The 14,468-nt window shown below is 35.3% G+C and overlaps 1 protein-coding gene across 4 annotated transcripts in view; it reads right to left on the reverse strand.

Moving 5' to 3' along the window:
* Window positions 1-14,468, reverse strand: part of NCKAP1 (NCK associated protein 1) — an 88,308-nt gene that overhangs the window by 22,796 nt on the left and 51,044 nt on the right. For all 4 annotated transcript variants that reach the window (XM_055120146.1, XM_055120145.1, XM_055120144.1 and 1 more), the window contains 7 exons: window positions 11,708-11,789; window positions 10,707-10,765; window positions 6,677-6,822; window positions 4,149-4,281; window positions 1,697-1,816; window positions 701-840; window positions 112-243 (listed from right to left, as the gene is read on the reverse strand). In XM_055120146.1, the coding sequence (XP_054976121.1) occupies window positions 112-243; window positions 701-840; window positions 1,697-1,816; window positions 4,149-4,281; window positions 6,677-6,822; window positions 10,707-10,765; window positions 11,708-11,789 (812 nt within the window). The remainder of the gene's footprint in view (window positions 1-111; window positions 244-700; window positions 841-1,696; window positions 1,817-4,148; window positions 4,282-6,676; window positions 6,823-10,706; window positions 10,766-11,707; window positions 11,790-14,468) is intronic.

Below are 14,468 nucleotides of genomic sequence, written 5' to 3' on the forward strand. Positions count from 1 at the left end.
ATCTAAGTGAAATATGCTTTTCTTCATAAAGCAAAACTCTAAGTAGATAGTAAAAACACACAATAAACTCATTAACTGAACCAGTAAACAAAAGTTTATATTCTTTCTTACTTAGTAAAGCGGATTTCCAGATGAGAAGTCAAATATTCTCGTGGTGTAAAGGTATGTTCCCAAACCACCATGTTTGGTACATAATTTATAGAGAAACATAACTCAGAAAGTGCAGTGTGCAATTTATCAAGGCTGAAAAAATAAACAGAGCATAAATAAACTATTCAGCATTCAATCACAGAAATACAATACAAAATTGACTCTAAATTTACTGAACCCTCATTTGTGGACAGTAAATGCAGAATTCAAAATTTTTCTCTAATGAGCAAAGCTCAAAATAATGTAACATTTTAACCTTTATACTGTAGAGTGTGTAGCACTCTAAGCAACTGTAAGGAAAATGTTATATACATTTTATAATTATTAGCATTTTCCCATTATAAATGGAAAGGAAGGGGGAAAGGAAGGAAGAAAGGGAAGGAGGAAGGGAGGGAAGAAGGGAAGACAATTCTTCTACAACACCAAAAACTGAAAATTCATAAAGGCAGGTGGCTGGTCAGGAAAGTCACTCAGCGACTGCACTGAATGCATACATACATACTTGCATGATGTGTACATAAATACATACAAACAAATATGGATGGCTTACTTGGTCACTACCAGCCTGTTCTTCCTCATGCTCTCAACTCCTGGCTTTTCTCTTTCAGGTTCACCTTTCTTACCAGTTTGTTTTTTTGACTTCTTATTCACTGCCTGACTGATGGTTTTGGCACAATGCTTGGGTAGCAACTGTATTTAAAAAAAAAAAAAAAAAGTCTTACATTTATGCCATTACTCCGAAGACACAGTAACCATTCAAGCAAATCTTAGCTCAATGAGGACTATTTATTCATGCAGCAAATATCAAGTCAGCACTAGAAACAGAGCACCACAATGAGACACAAAGTTCATCGAGTTACTTTAAGGAGCCATTAGCCTGATAGAAAACAGCAGTAAGTAACTTTGGTATGAAAATTATTTCTAGGGATGTCATATCAAGGCTGAAGTTTAAAAGATACCTAAAAACATAGAGACCGAAGTGATAGGACAGCAGGTAACATGCCTGCTTTGCCATGTAGCCAACCTGGGTTCAATCCTTGCACCCTATATGGGTGCCCTCAGCACCACCAGAAGTGGCTTCTAAGCACAGAGCCAGGAGTAAACCCTGAGCACAGCCAAGTGTGGCCCCCAAACGAACAAACAAAAACTAAAAATAAAAACAAAAGATTTTTTTAAGTCAAAGATACCTAAAATCGTATCAGGCAAGCAGGTATAAAAAAAGAATTATTTTTGTTGGAAGGAACACAGAATATGATATTCAGAATCTATTAAAAAGTACTAGTAGAACATAAGTGAATTACAAAAGAAGAGGTTTATGCAAGCAGGAAGGAACCTGAATGCAGGCTAAAATTTTACTTTTGAACTGTGAAAATCCTAATGATAGTCACAACTTTTTCAATAGCCAATAGAGGTTTTCAAAAAAGAGAATGAGATCTATAGTTTTGAGAATAAAAAAATAAAAATTTTTCAAAAAATTAGCTAACAGCTAATTTTCTTACTTTCATAAATGAATTTTTTACCTTGAAACAAATATTTAAATTATTACCTGGTCACTAAGAGTACATTGCTCTGTGCAAATATCAGTGATGAGATTTCGAGCTTGCTTGGCCATTTCATCCAGGAACATATTACATAAGGAAAGACTGCGATCTCCAATATGATGTCGCTATTAAAATAACAATGGTAGGAAAATAAACAATTTGAATTAAAGCTTTAAATAAACACAAAAATCTAGTTAAAGACTACAATACAATGAGAGTAAGAGTGGGCCATACTGCAGATTTATCTCCTATAATGATAAGGTACCAAATTATATTTGCATATTGTTGGTGATTACACAAGCGTAATAAGAAATTAAAGTATTTTAAATTAATTAATCTTTAATTTTATTTTATTTTAAAAATTTTATTTTAAATTTAATTTAAAAATTTAAACATTTAAAAATTTATTTTAAAATTTTATTTTTAATTTTTTTAATATTTACTTAAAAATTTTATTTTAAAAATTTTAATTTTTAATTTAATTAATTTTATAATTAATTAAAGAATTTTTCTTAACATGAAAAACAGTTTAATTTTCAAGCTTCCTAAAATATCAAATATACAATGTAAAAAGAAAAAAATTAGTGATATTTTCTAATTTCATATGAACACATGACTATGATACAACTCTTAAGTATATTAACTAAAAAGCATAAATATTTTGATATGATTGTTAGAAATTAAGCGGAGAAAATTTTTTTAAAAAGGCCCTAGTAAAGTCACAAGCATTAAACCATGACAGAAAATAGAAAAAAAACTGTGTTTTTTTGAACACATAAATTTTCTGAACACAATAGTAAGAATACAGTATTTAAATTAAATTTTAGTAAATTTTGTATGTTTAAATAGACAAACACAAATCCATTTATCGCTACATACTGGATTCTGTATCTTTTTAGTTTTGTTGTTATAATATTTCAATAGTTTTTTTAGTGCTAATTGGAGTGTTGTAAAGTTTTGCACCAAACATTTGTAATACTTCACTGAAGACATTTTATAAAGCTTTTCTTCCCTGTTCCTTCCTTAATTAAATAGCAAACATACTTAAATCATAATTATTTATAGGCTGATGAAAGAGATGTATAATTTCAAAAATGATAAAAATACTTAAAACCTTCAAACTGTTTCTAAGTCTATCATATCTTTTAATATATTATATTTTAAATGTCCTCTGAGAACAATGATATGGCTGAAGTGGTAGGCATATAGTGTTGCATGTGAGAGGCCTATATTCAATTTCTGACACCCCAAGAATCCCCTGATAACCCTAACTATGGTATCCAGAACAAACTCATTAGGAAGTAAAACTGAAAAGAACTTATAGACCAGTAACAATTAAATACTGCCCCCCCATTTACTTCATTGAAATTATAAACATCTATTAGAGTTTTGATTAAGGGATATGTGTGTGTGTGTGTGTGTGTGTGTGTGTGTTGGGCTGGTGATGAGGGGTAGGAGGAGTTGACACATTAAACTAGCACTGCTTCTAATCTACAGTTACTTGACTACTTAACTGATTTACTAGTTCCCTTCAACTGCTCAGAAATGCTGACTAGAACAACAATAACAGAGCAAAATCTGATATTCTCTTAACGAGTCACAAAACTATCATCCAGTCTCTATCTGATTGGTGCTGAGAATACAACTTCTGGAGGACAAAGACAGAGGTGAAAGACCACTTAGGTGAATAAAATAATAGTTTAGGCAAAACATGATATAACCAGTGGAGACAATATATATTAACAAAAACACAAGCAATTAGTACAGTTTTCATGTGAGTTTCTGTTAGTGGGATCTGAGACAGGTAGAAGAATGAGAAAACATAAATAAAATGTGGTAGAAATTAGTACAGTTTGCATATTACTGTTAGTGGGATTTGAGAAAGGAAGAAGAACCAGGGTTGGTTGCCTTCATCAACAGAATATATAAATAAATGTGGTAGCTAATTATTAGGAAAACCTAGAAAGAATGACATATGCTACAAGATGAATGAGTCTTGAAACATTATGCTAAAGAAAATAAAACACAAAAGGACAAGTATTCTATTACATAAACTGTCAGATCAGGCAAATTCACTTTAATTATATCTGAATTTTGATTATTACTAACTGCATTTTACTTATGACAGCTGTAACACTAAGAAGTTAGAAAAATCAAAACTGCCAAAATAACTATTAAGTTAGTAAAATTGTGAAATTTTTCTTCAAACACACATTTGTGTTTAATCAGTAATTTTTAAATTCAATGATCAATTTCTTCAATAAAAATTTAAGAAGAAAACCATACAAAAATCATTCAATGTTGCATTCAATCAAACTATTGCATTCAATGTTACTAATACATGCTCTCATAAATATGGAGGTATAGGAAGATAATTATGACTTTGTGAGCACTTGATCAGCTTTGATTGAATTTACTCTGCATACTGTGTAAGTTAGAATGCCATTTTGATATTACCTCTTCTGGACAGAGTTCATGAGTGCAACTCATAAAGTGAGTGCAAAGTAGTGGAAATGCAATTGAGTATCTTGACTGAGAGGGTAACTCCAAACACTGCTGAAACATCTTCTCAAAAGCACGACTATAAAAACTATGAGAAAATAAATTAAAAATTATAATGCTTATAGTTAAAATTTTATGATACAGTACCTTAGAGTCAATTTGACAAAAGTTAACGAAAGTTAATAATTACATTTATTTCCTTGAAAGTTATTTTTCTAAGGAGTATTTCTTACACTTCAATAGTCACTCTAGAATATTAAAATTATTTAGACTATTAATGAGTTTTAAAATATGAATAGGATAAGCCATATACATGACAATGAACACATGACATTTAAATCTAACATAATCAACCATTTTACATACCACCTAGGAAAACTTTTAATTAAACCATGACAACTAATAATATTTTAACTATTTCCAGAATTAAGATATAAGTGTAAAAGAATACAGATCAGTGAAAGAGATCATCTCAGAATAAGATGAACAGAAATGGCAAACAGTTTTGACCATGGCAGAAACTAAAGAGGGTGGTTGCACAAAAAATAAGAATAAAAAGTGCATCTTCCGGGCCGGACCGATAGCACAGCGGGTAGGGTGTTTGTCTTGCACGCGGCCGACCCGGGTTCGATCCCCGGCATCCCATATGGTCCCCCAAGCACTGCCAGGAGTAATTCCTGAGTGCAAAGCCAGGAGTAACCCCTGAGCATCGCTGGGTGTGACCCAAAAAGAAAAAAAAAAAAGTGCATCTTCCTTTTGTAATAGGACCCTTTCCATACATCAAAAACATCTGGGCTGGAGTACAGTGGAGTACAGCGGGTAGGGCGTTTGCCTGGCACGCAGCCGACCCGGGTTCGATTCCCAGCATCCCATATGGTCCCCTGAGCACCACCAGGAGTAATTCCTGAGTGCATGAGCCTGGAGTAACCCCTGAGCATCGCCAGGTGTGACCCAAATAGAAAAAAAAAAAAAACATCTAAAAGTACATTAAAAGTAAAACATTTTAGCTTTCCAAGTTAGCTTTTGGGTCTGACAATAGTACTAGGTTACAAATAACCTCTACAAGTATTCTTATTTCTTGGTTACTTTGTTCTTGTTTTGGGGTCACACCCAGCCGGTGCTGAGGGCTGACTCCTGGCAGGAATACCACTAGGACTGTATGTGGTTTGAGAGAATAAAGCCAAGTACCACACGTGATGGCAATCGCACGACCTGCTGTCCTCTTTCTCTGGCCCCAATCTTTTCAAGTCTTACAAACTGATATTCAGACCAAACATGTATTTACTGATTTGATACATGACTTCTTTTAAAAGCTATCTTTATACTTTCCCTACCTAGTACTTCAATTTCTTCTGCAATACTTCCTAATTAAAGTCATTCTGAAAAACTGGCAAAGATCAGGGTAGACTGGGTTGTTAATTCAGAATAAAAGCAAAAAAGAAACTACAATCAATCTCTACCCACCCAGACCATCTTGGCATCTAATATTTGAAAAAATGTATCAGACCATTCTCATCACTATCAAGAAAAAAGTATAAAGAAGCAGGAACAGTTAATACTGTGCAGTCGGAAAGTCTTAATACTCAATTTGAATTCATATTTATTAATTTGATCATATTTAGCTCTCTTACTTAGACAATCATCTCTTATTTTATTAGATCTAAAATACATTTTGTTGAAACAAAATTCATAATCTTCTTTCAAGGATATTTTAAGTGAAGGGACTGGAGTGATAGCACAGTGGGTAGGGCGTTTGCCTTGCACGCAGCCGACCTCAGTTCGATACCTCCGACCCTCTCAGAGAGCCTGGAAAGCTACCAAGAGTATCCTGCCCACACGGCAGAGCCCGGCAAGCTACCTGTGGCATACTACTCAATATGCCAAAAACAGTAACAATAAGTCTCACAATGGAGACGTTACTGGTGCCACTCGAGCAAATCGATGAACAATGAATGACAGTGAAACAGTGATTAAGTGAAGAGGAAGAGCAGGGAGCAAAGTTGTAAACTAGATGTGTAACAAAAGAGGCTATGACAGAAACGAGTGAACCAACTGAAGAAGTAGCTACAGCCACATCCCACTAGTAATGTCTAACTTAATTCTGTAGAGAAAAATTTAGTATTTAATTTTTAACATATTAGGCTCTATCTGATCCTGATTCAAAGCATTTTTTTCTTTAGTCTAATGATACAAGAACATTATGTCAATGTGAACTTTTTCCCACCTCCTAAAAAAAGTTCAAAAACACAGATTCACATCAATAAAAAGTTATTTTTAAAGAGAATTAAAAAAAAAAAGACAAAAAATATCCCAATTTGGTAAACATTTCTTGCGGCAACTTCCCCACTATTCCCTTTGTTATTACTAAACTAATTAACAACTATACTAACATTTAAAAAATACACCAAATAAATTCCTCAAGAAAGCACATCTTTGGATACTGACAACTTAAAATTCTGATTTTTAAATAAGTCACAACATACCAAAATATGGAGAGATCTGATGTTTCCACCAACATTTCCACCAAGGAATCTACCATTTTTGTATGAAAAATGATTGTATTCATCATCTTTCCAAGCTCTCTGTGATCTGCAAGGCTAAGTGAAGCCTTGGAGACACTAGTGTAGGCCTGTGAATATATAGCGAAAAACATGTAGTTATGAGTAAACCAATGACATTAGCCTTGTTATTTTATTTTACTTTATTCTGGGTTTTGGGCCATAACTCAGTGGTTCTCAGGGACTATTTCTGGCTCTCTCCTTAGGAGTGACCCCTGGCAGTGATGAATGGACCATATGCAGGGCCAGGATTCAAATCATGGCCACTGCTGCATCAGGCGCCTTATCTATTATACTTTCTCTCTGGCCTCTAGGCAATAATTAGATGAAAATAAGGATTATGCATGTCGATTAAGTAAAGGTTTTTTTGATGTGTGGTGGGAAGCAGGAGGGCCACAGTCAATTGTGTTTAGGTCTTACCTTAGGCTCCATGATCAGGGGTAAGTGCTGGCTCTACATTCAGGAATTACTCCTGGCAGTGCTTGGGTGGCCAATGGGATGCCAGGGCATTGAAGCCAGGTCGGCCACATGCAAGGCAAAGACCCTAACTGCTGTACTATACTCTGGCCCCTAGGGATCACTCTTGAGGGTGCTCAGAGAACCAAATATAGTTCTGGGGGTTGAGCTGGGAGCAGCCAAGAACATGGTAAGTAATATCTTACACCCATGCTTCCTTCAGGAAGATTTTATACTAAAATTATAAAGAACTGGAGAATATACTGCACTAAAAGAAAAATTGTAAAAAAGTACTAAAAACAGTAAAAAGCTGTGGGTTGGTTTGAAAAATTATTGGATTTAACCAAAATAATCAGTATCTTATAGGAATTTCCAACACATGGTTTTCAAATTAAAGAGGGTAAAATCTTATCCTTGGGTCATGAATATTACAGAAGAATATTAATCAATGGCTGAATAAATAGCAGTGCTCCTACAGTTTATATATATATATATATATATATATATATATATATATATATGAAAGTAACAAGAATATGAGGATTTCCTACCGAATGAGTACTACTTACTCACTTTGGTTAGAGTGCAAATAAAAGGGAGATGGGAAAAGATGAGGTTCAACCAGTTCATGTGGACCTTGTATACCATGTTGAAGAATCTGAGTTTTTAATAAATGGCCATCTTGTTACTTTTTGTTTTTAAAAGACTGCTATAGAACCTGAAGAAATAGTACAGCACCTGCCTGTACATAGCCAAACTGGGGTTCGACCTCTGGCACCCCATAGGGTCTCCCTGAGCCCCTTCAGAAGTGATCCCTGAGCGCAGAGCCAGGTGTAACCCCTGAATATTTCAACATGCAGTACAAACCCAAAGTTAATACAAAAGTTTTAATGACATAAAAAAAAAGCCCACCAGATGCAGCTCAAAATACAAATAGAAAATAAAGGTTTTTTAAAAGATAAATGAAATAAAAAAAAAAGACTGTTCTGTAAGTCTTTTGGGGTGATACTGGGTAGAAGTGAATGAAAAAGGGACAGTATAGAGAGATGTTAGGTGGCAATAATCGAGACAAGAGTGGTCTCATCAAGAGTGGTGAGAGTTAAGGCATTTAAAGTGGGAAGCAGATGTAGTAGACAAGAATTTGAACAGGATTTCTGGCTTTTGAAAGACACTCCCTGGATCTCATGTATTTACACTATCTTCTTGCTTATACCAAGAATGCAAGACCCACAACACTCATTACTCAGGTCATTTCCCAGGCCTCAATTTGTAGCTTGAGGGATAAGATACAGATCATGATTTCTTGGCATTGAGTAAGTCCTTATCTTTGCTCCAGAGGCCTATACCTCTGCTAGTATCCATGAAACAGTTAAAGACTAAATAATTATTACCTTGTAATAATTATTGAAATGGCAAGGGATCACGACAAATATGAAGCTACCATTCACCAAGAGATAGACCTACCTATAAGAGACCACCGACCTATGGATCAGCACTGGACAAATTCCAGTGAAGGAAGCCCATTGTAAAATTCTTCCAAAGAATTATCCTTCCACCTGCTCTCAAGAACCCTATCACTTATAAAGATGTGTTCTCACTTGTAGAAATACTTTACACTAAGAAGTTTTTAACTTTTCATAATTGAACATTTTTTATATCATTCTGCACAAATTCTAACCTTAGATCAATGTTTTCTCTTTAAAGCCTTCCTTACTACCAATTCCAACTTGAAAAGAAACACTTTCCTCCTTCTGAGAAAATTACAATTAATTGATAAATATCTTTTGTCAATAGTATCTTTTAACTAGAACTTGTAGATTTTAACCACTACTTAATTTGGTATTTCTTTTATGCCATTTTCCCACATCATATTCAGATCTGTAAAATTCAAGACAGGATCTGACACTTCTACAGATTATATTGTCTAATACTTTACTATTTTCTTTGTCTAGTCTATAGGGTTAGAGCCGTCACTGTTTGTCCTTAAACACTTGAAGCCCCTAGATCCAGAACAATGATCTCCATGTCTTGAACTTTTGCTCTATACCTCTAGTCAAAATTTCTTTAATTATGCTGTCAAGATATACTTTGTCCTACTGTCACTAAAAAATAAGAATCTATAAACAGTAGAAAGTTGTCAGGTACCTTCATGTCTCGATATTTGTTGTATTGTGTGTACCCAAGAAAGTTGAAGACATAGAGCTTACTTTTCAACACCTCAGAATGTGACATTACTTGCTAAAAAGGTCTACACAGAGGCAATCGGATCAAGCAGTCATTAGAGCTTGATACCCTGATCCAGTACGATTGCTATCTTTATAAAAGGAAGAAATCTGGGGACCGGAGAGATAGTATAGCAGTTAAGGTCTTGTCTTGCACACAGCTGATCTGAGTTTGATTCCTAGCATCATGCATGATCAACTGAACACTTCCATGAGTGACCCTGAGCTCAGAAGTGACTAGAATGACTACTATCGAGAAAGACAAGAACATGTGCTGATGAGAATGTGAGAAAAAGGGAACTTTTGTGAACTGTTGATGGGGAATGCAAAGGGATACATTTGTTATGATGATAAGTACAGAAGAGAGGCAGAGAAATAGCACAGAGGGTAGGGAGTTTGCCTTGCACGCAGCCGACCTGGGTTCAGTCCCTGGCATCCCATATGGTCCCCCAAGCACTGCCAGGAGTAATTTCTGAGTGCAAAGCCAGGAGTAATCCCTGTGCATCGCTGGGTGTGACTCAAAAAACGGAAGGAACGAAGGGAGGGAGAAAGGGAGGCGGGGAGGGAGGGAAGAATTTCCATATCACCAGCAATTTTTCTTCTGGGCACTCATTACTCAAAGAAAACAAACATATTAGCTTGAAAAGAGTTTTTTCACTACCATGCTCACTGCAGTATTAAACTGAAAGTTAAGTTTTACAAAAGCCAAGATACAGAAACAAATGTCCTCAAAGAGGAAAGAATAAAGATGCAATGGCATTTATATACAATGAAATGTTATTTAGACACCAACAAATGAGGGGCAGGGGTGGGGAACAAATTCCACCATTTTCTGACAATCGGCATGAATCATAATAGTATTACATTAAGCGACATAATCAAAGACAAATACTTTATTATCTCATTTATATGTGGAATAGTGTATTTTATATTTGGAAGTTTCTATAAAAGAAGATCTCAAAAGCTTTTATCACAAGAAAAAGTTTGTATCTGTGAGTGGTGATGGATGTGAATTAATAGATTCACTGTGGTGATTGTTTCACAATAAATACGGGTACTGTATACACATGAATCACTATGCTGGATAGAGTAAGCTAATAACAATTTATGCCAACATTTCTCAATTAAAAAGTTAAAAAAACTGTTTTATATGAAGAAAAAAGTAGCTGCACAACAAGTACATAACAATAAAGATCTTTTCATACTAAATAATGTTTTCATTTTAACTAAGATAGTTGGTAACAAAACAGATGACAGAAAATTACTATTATTCTTACCTGTAATCTAAACCAATCTAGTCTCATTCCTCTGAAGTCAAATACTTCCCCATCTTCAACTATAGTAATTAAAAAAAAATTTAAAAGTCAAGTCAATTTGTTGACAAATTGCTAACCACAATTATGAATTTTTAATTGAAAACTATTTCACTTCGATAGATATACAAAATAATTAAAAACAGTCTTGAAGAGATATTTGTGCACAACATCTACAGTAGCATTATTCACCATAGCAAAAAAAGGACAGAAATAACTCAAATGTTCATAAACTGATGAAACCAGATGTGTTATATACACAATGCAGAACACTATTCAGAGTCTTTAGAAAGTAAAATCTGAGTTCAAACCCTGATGTCTCAAAGCCCCACCAGTAGTGAGCAGTCAGGACTAAGCCCTGAGTATTATCAGGTGTGGCCCCCAAACAAACAAAATTAAACATTACATTTTTTTCCTTTCTTCTTTTTTTTCAGGAGGTTAGGTGGGGAAAGGTGGGGTGGTATACCCTGCTGTGCTCAGGAGTTATTCCAGGCTCTGCACTCAGGGACCACTCCTGGTGGCTTAGGGGACCATATGGGGTACTGAGAATCGAACCCGGGTCAACTGCATGCAAGATAAATGCCTTACTCTCCTGTAGTAACTCTCCAGCATTTTAAATTCTTTTCTTAAAAATTAAATTTGAGGGGCCAGAGCAACAGTAGTGGGTACGGTGTTTGCCTGGCATGCAGCTGACCTGGGTTTGATCCCCAGCATCCCATATGGTCCCCCGAGCACTGCCAGGAGTGATTCCAGGAGTAACCCCTGAGCATCATTGAGTGTGACCCAAAAAAAGCAAAAAATAAATAAAAATAACTTTGAATACAACTATTTTTAAGTGTATAAGGCACATCCAGTATGCTAAGCCAATAAAACATCTCTCTATAATTCCAAACAAAAATGTCGGCAAAAAAACTTTTTGGATTTAAAACATAATCAGAAGAAAATAATTACATAGAAGACTTTACCTTGTTTGACACTAAGTGAGGTCATAGTGTTAACAAAAGAGGACATAATGATTGATTCGTCTTCAGGACAAACAGAAAGATTCTGAAAAAGAATAGTAACACTCAAAGCATGTAGTTGGAAAACATCTCAGAAGCCGATCAAATGGTGAATGCCTAAATAAGTTGATATATCTACACTATAAAATGTTTTTCATCAATAATTAGAAACTAATGTTATAATACATATATAGTAATTTGGATGAATCTCAAAAACATTATGTTAAATTAAAGAAATAAAAATAGAACTTTATATAGAAATATCCCACTTCCTGGAATATTTCTATGATGGCGGTTACCTAAATGTACAGTTGCCGAATTCAAACCATACACTAAAACTAGTTTATCTATAGTATTTAAATTATTTAGAATCAGAACACAGAAGACTTAGAATGAAAATAGTCCTCCAAACTGTCAAAACAATTGACACACATCTGAAATGGGTGTCGAATAACACAGGTAAAGTGGATACTCAGGGTCCAGAGACGGTAAAGGGACTAAAACACATGGCTTGAAAGTAGCAGACCCCAGTTTAATCCTCCTCACCAGATGGCTCCCCAAACGTCACCTTTAGGCTCTTACATTGAACTGCCAGTCTGCTTGGCCAGAAATTGATGGGAGGGGCCTTCAGGAACACTAAGCACTGCTTAGGAGACCCACTCACCAGAATAACAAATCAAGTCATGAAGACTTGCAAAACAATATACATAAACATGATGTCACTGAAAAGTATGCTTAAAAAGTTAAATACCAAATTTTGTTAAGACATATTTTATCACAATTAAAAAAAAAAGTTAACACATATTACACAATAAGGGATACCAACAGGTTAATCTTAGATGAAAGTTAGATCCTATCAAATGGCCACAAACACCATGCATGTACTTTACAACAGAAGAAAGTGGCATAAAAAGCTCAGGCACCTGAGTTAGGACAAGTTCAGAGAACCTGGGACAGCTCAACAGCAATGGGTCTGTTTTACATGTGTGAGGGAGAGTTCAATCCCCAGCAAAGCCATACCTGGCACAGTGCAACCCCTGGAGCACTACTACTGGGATTATCAGCACCAAAACAAATGTGTGATCTCTAGCAAAAGGCAACTCAATGTGTGTGAGCATCACAACCAAATACGCACAAACACCACAATCAAATGTGCAAACCCCAGACATCCAAACGGTAGCAACAAAGGCAAAGGAAAGAGGGGGAAAAAATCTTCACAGTTCAAACTTTGTGACAATGACTTTCAAAATTTTACATGTGTTTACCCTTTGGCAAAGTAACTCCACTTCTATTTTCACTTCGTAAATTTACTTCTGCATTGCTTCACTGCTTTTATTAAAACAAGAACATGTCATTTTCCAAACTTAATCTTAAAGGAATAAAATAGCCTATAATAAATACTCATTTAACACTTGGGATGGAGACTGTTCAAGCATTCATCCTTATGTTCCAGTATACCATTCTGCAACCTTAACTTAGGCTACTTTTATTACTTGTGACTGCATTTATAGTTATCTCTGAAAAAAATGTCCAGGAGACAAAAGAAAGGTCACTCTTTTGAAATTGGAAGGAAATAACATAAGAAAAAAAAATGCTCTTTAGAAAAAAAGAAACTAGGGGCTTGATAGTACAGTGGGTAGGGTGCTTGCCTTGCATGCAGTGAACACACATTTTTTTGATCCCTGTTACCCATATAGAACTCCAAGCCTGCCAGGAGTGATATCTGAACACAAATCTAGGAGAAAGCCCTTAGCACCAATAGGTGTGACCACCACAAAACAAACAAACAAAAAATAAAAATAAATCTTCCCCAAACACAACTACTTGGTGAACCAGGATTGAGACTCAAGTGGCAAAGTACATGCATGCCCTGCAATGTGAGGCTGTGAATTCTATCCCTGGCACTGTGTGGTCCCCAAGCACTACCAAGTGTGCCCCTTTCCATAACAATGAGAACAAAAACAAAACACAGGGCTGTTTAATTGTTCAGTGAAATACCCAACAAGGTACAGCAAGTTTTAAGATAACATGAAATCAGATGTATGGTTTATTTCACCCCACCCCACTGCCCAGGGGTGGAGGCATAGTGGGACCATATATGGTGATGCTCAGAACTTACTCCTGGCAATCTGCTCATGGATTACCCCCAGAGGTGCTCAGGGGACCGTATGTAGTGCCAGTGATCAAACAGCTCACTTGCAAGACAAGTGCTTTAATCCAGGCACTATCTCTTTGGCCCTCTGGTTTACATTTTAAGACTATGAAAACATGAGAACAGTCAGTGGGTTCTCTGTATGCATTAACTATTCAAATAAATTGCAAACAAGTTTTTTTTTCTTTTTTTAAGGATAAATTGGGGTTTTATGCCCTGCTCAAGTAGTATTCTTTTAAGAAGCATCTGAGCACCATCTAGTGGATAAATGAAGAAACACATTGGCTATAAGGTAACAATCAAATGAACAGAATCTTACTGCATTTTTAAGTAGATTTAAACAAAATTAAAATTTCGAAGTATGACTATTTCTCTGGCAACAACACTTTTAGAAATAATCATATAAAGTGAATTTGTATTATTCCTCCATTATACTCTATGTGAGCTTTTTGATGTCTATGATATTATTTTGGTTGCGGAGCCACAACTGGAAGTGCCTAGAAGTCTGCAGTGCCGGAATAAAGCAGGAACTTACACACAAAACAAATGCTCCAGTCAAATGAACAACTCACT

The sequence above is a fragment of the Sorex araneus genome, chromosome X (genome assembly GCF_027595985.1).
Source record: "Sorex araneus isolate mSorAra2 chromosome X, mSorAra2.pri, whole genome shotgun sequence".
In the NCBI taxonomy this organism is placed as follows: Eukaryota; Metazoa; Chordata; class Mammalia; order Eulipotyphla; family Soricidae; genus Sorex; species Sorex araneus.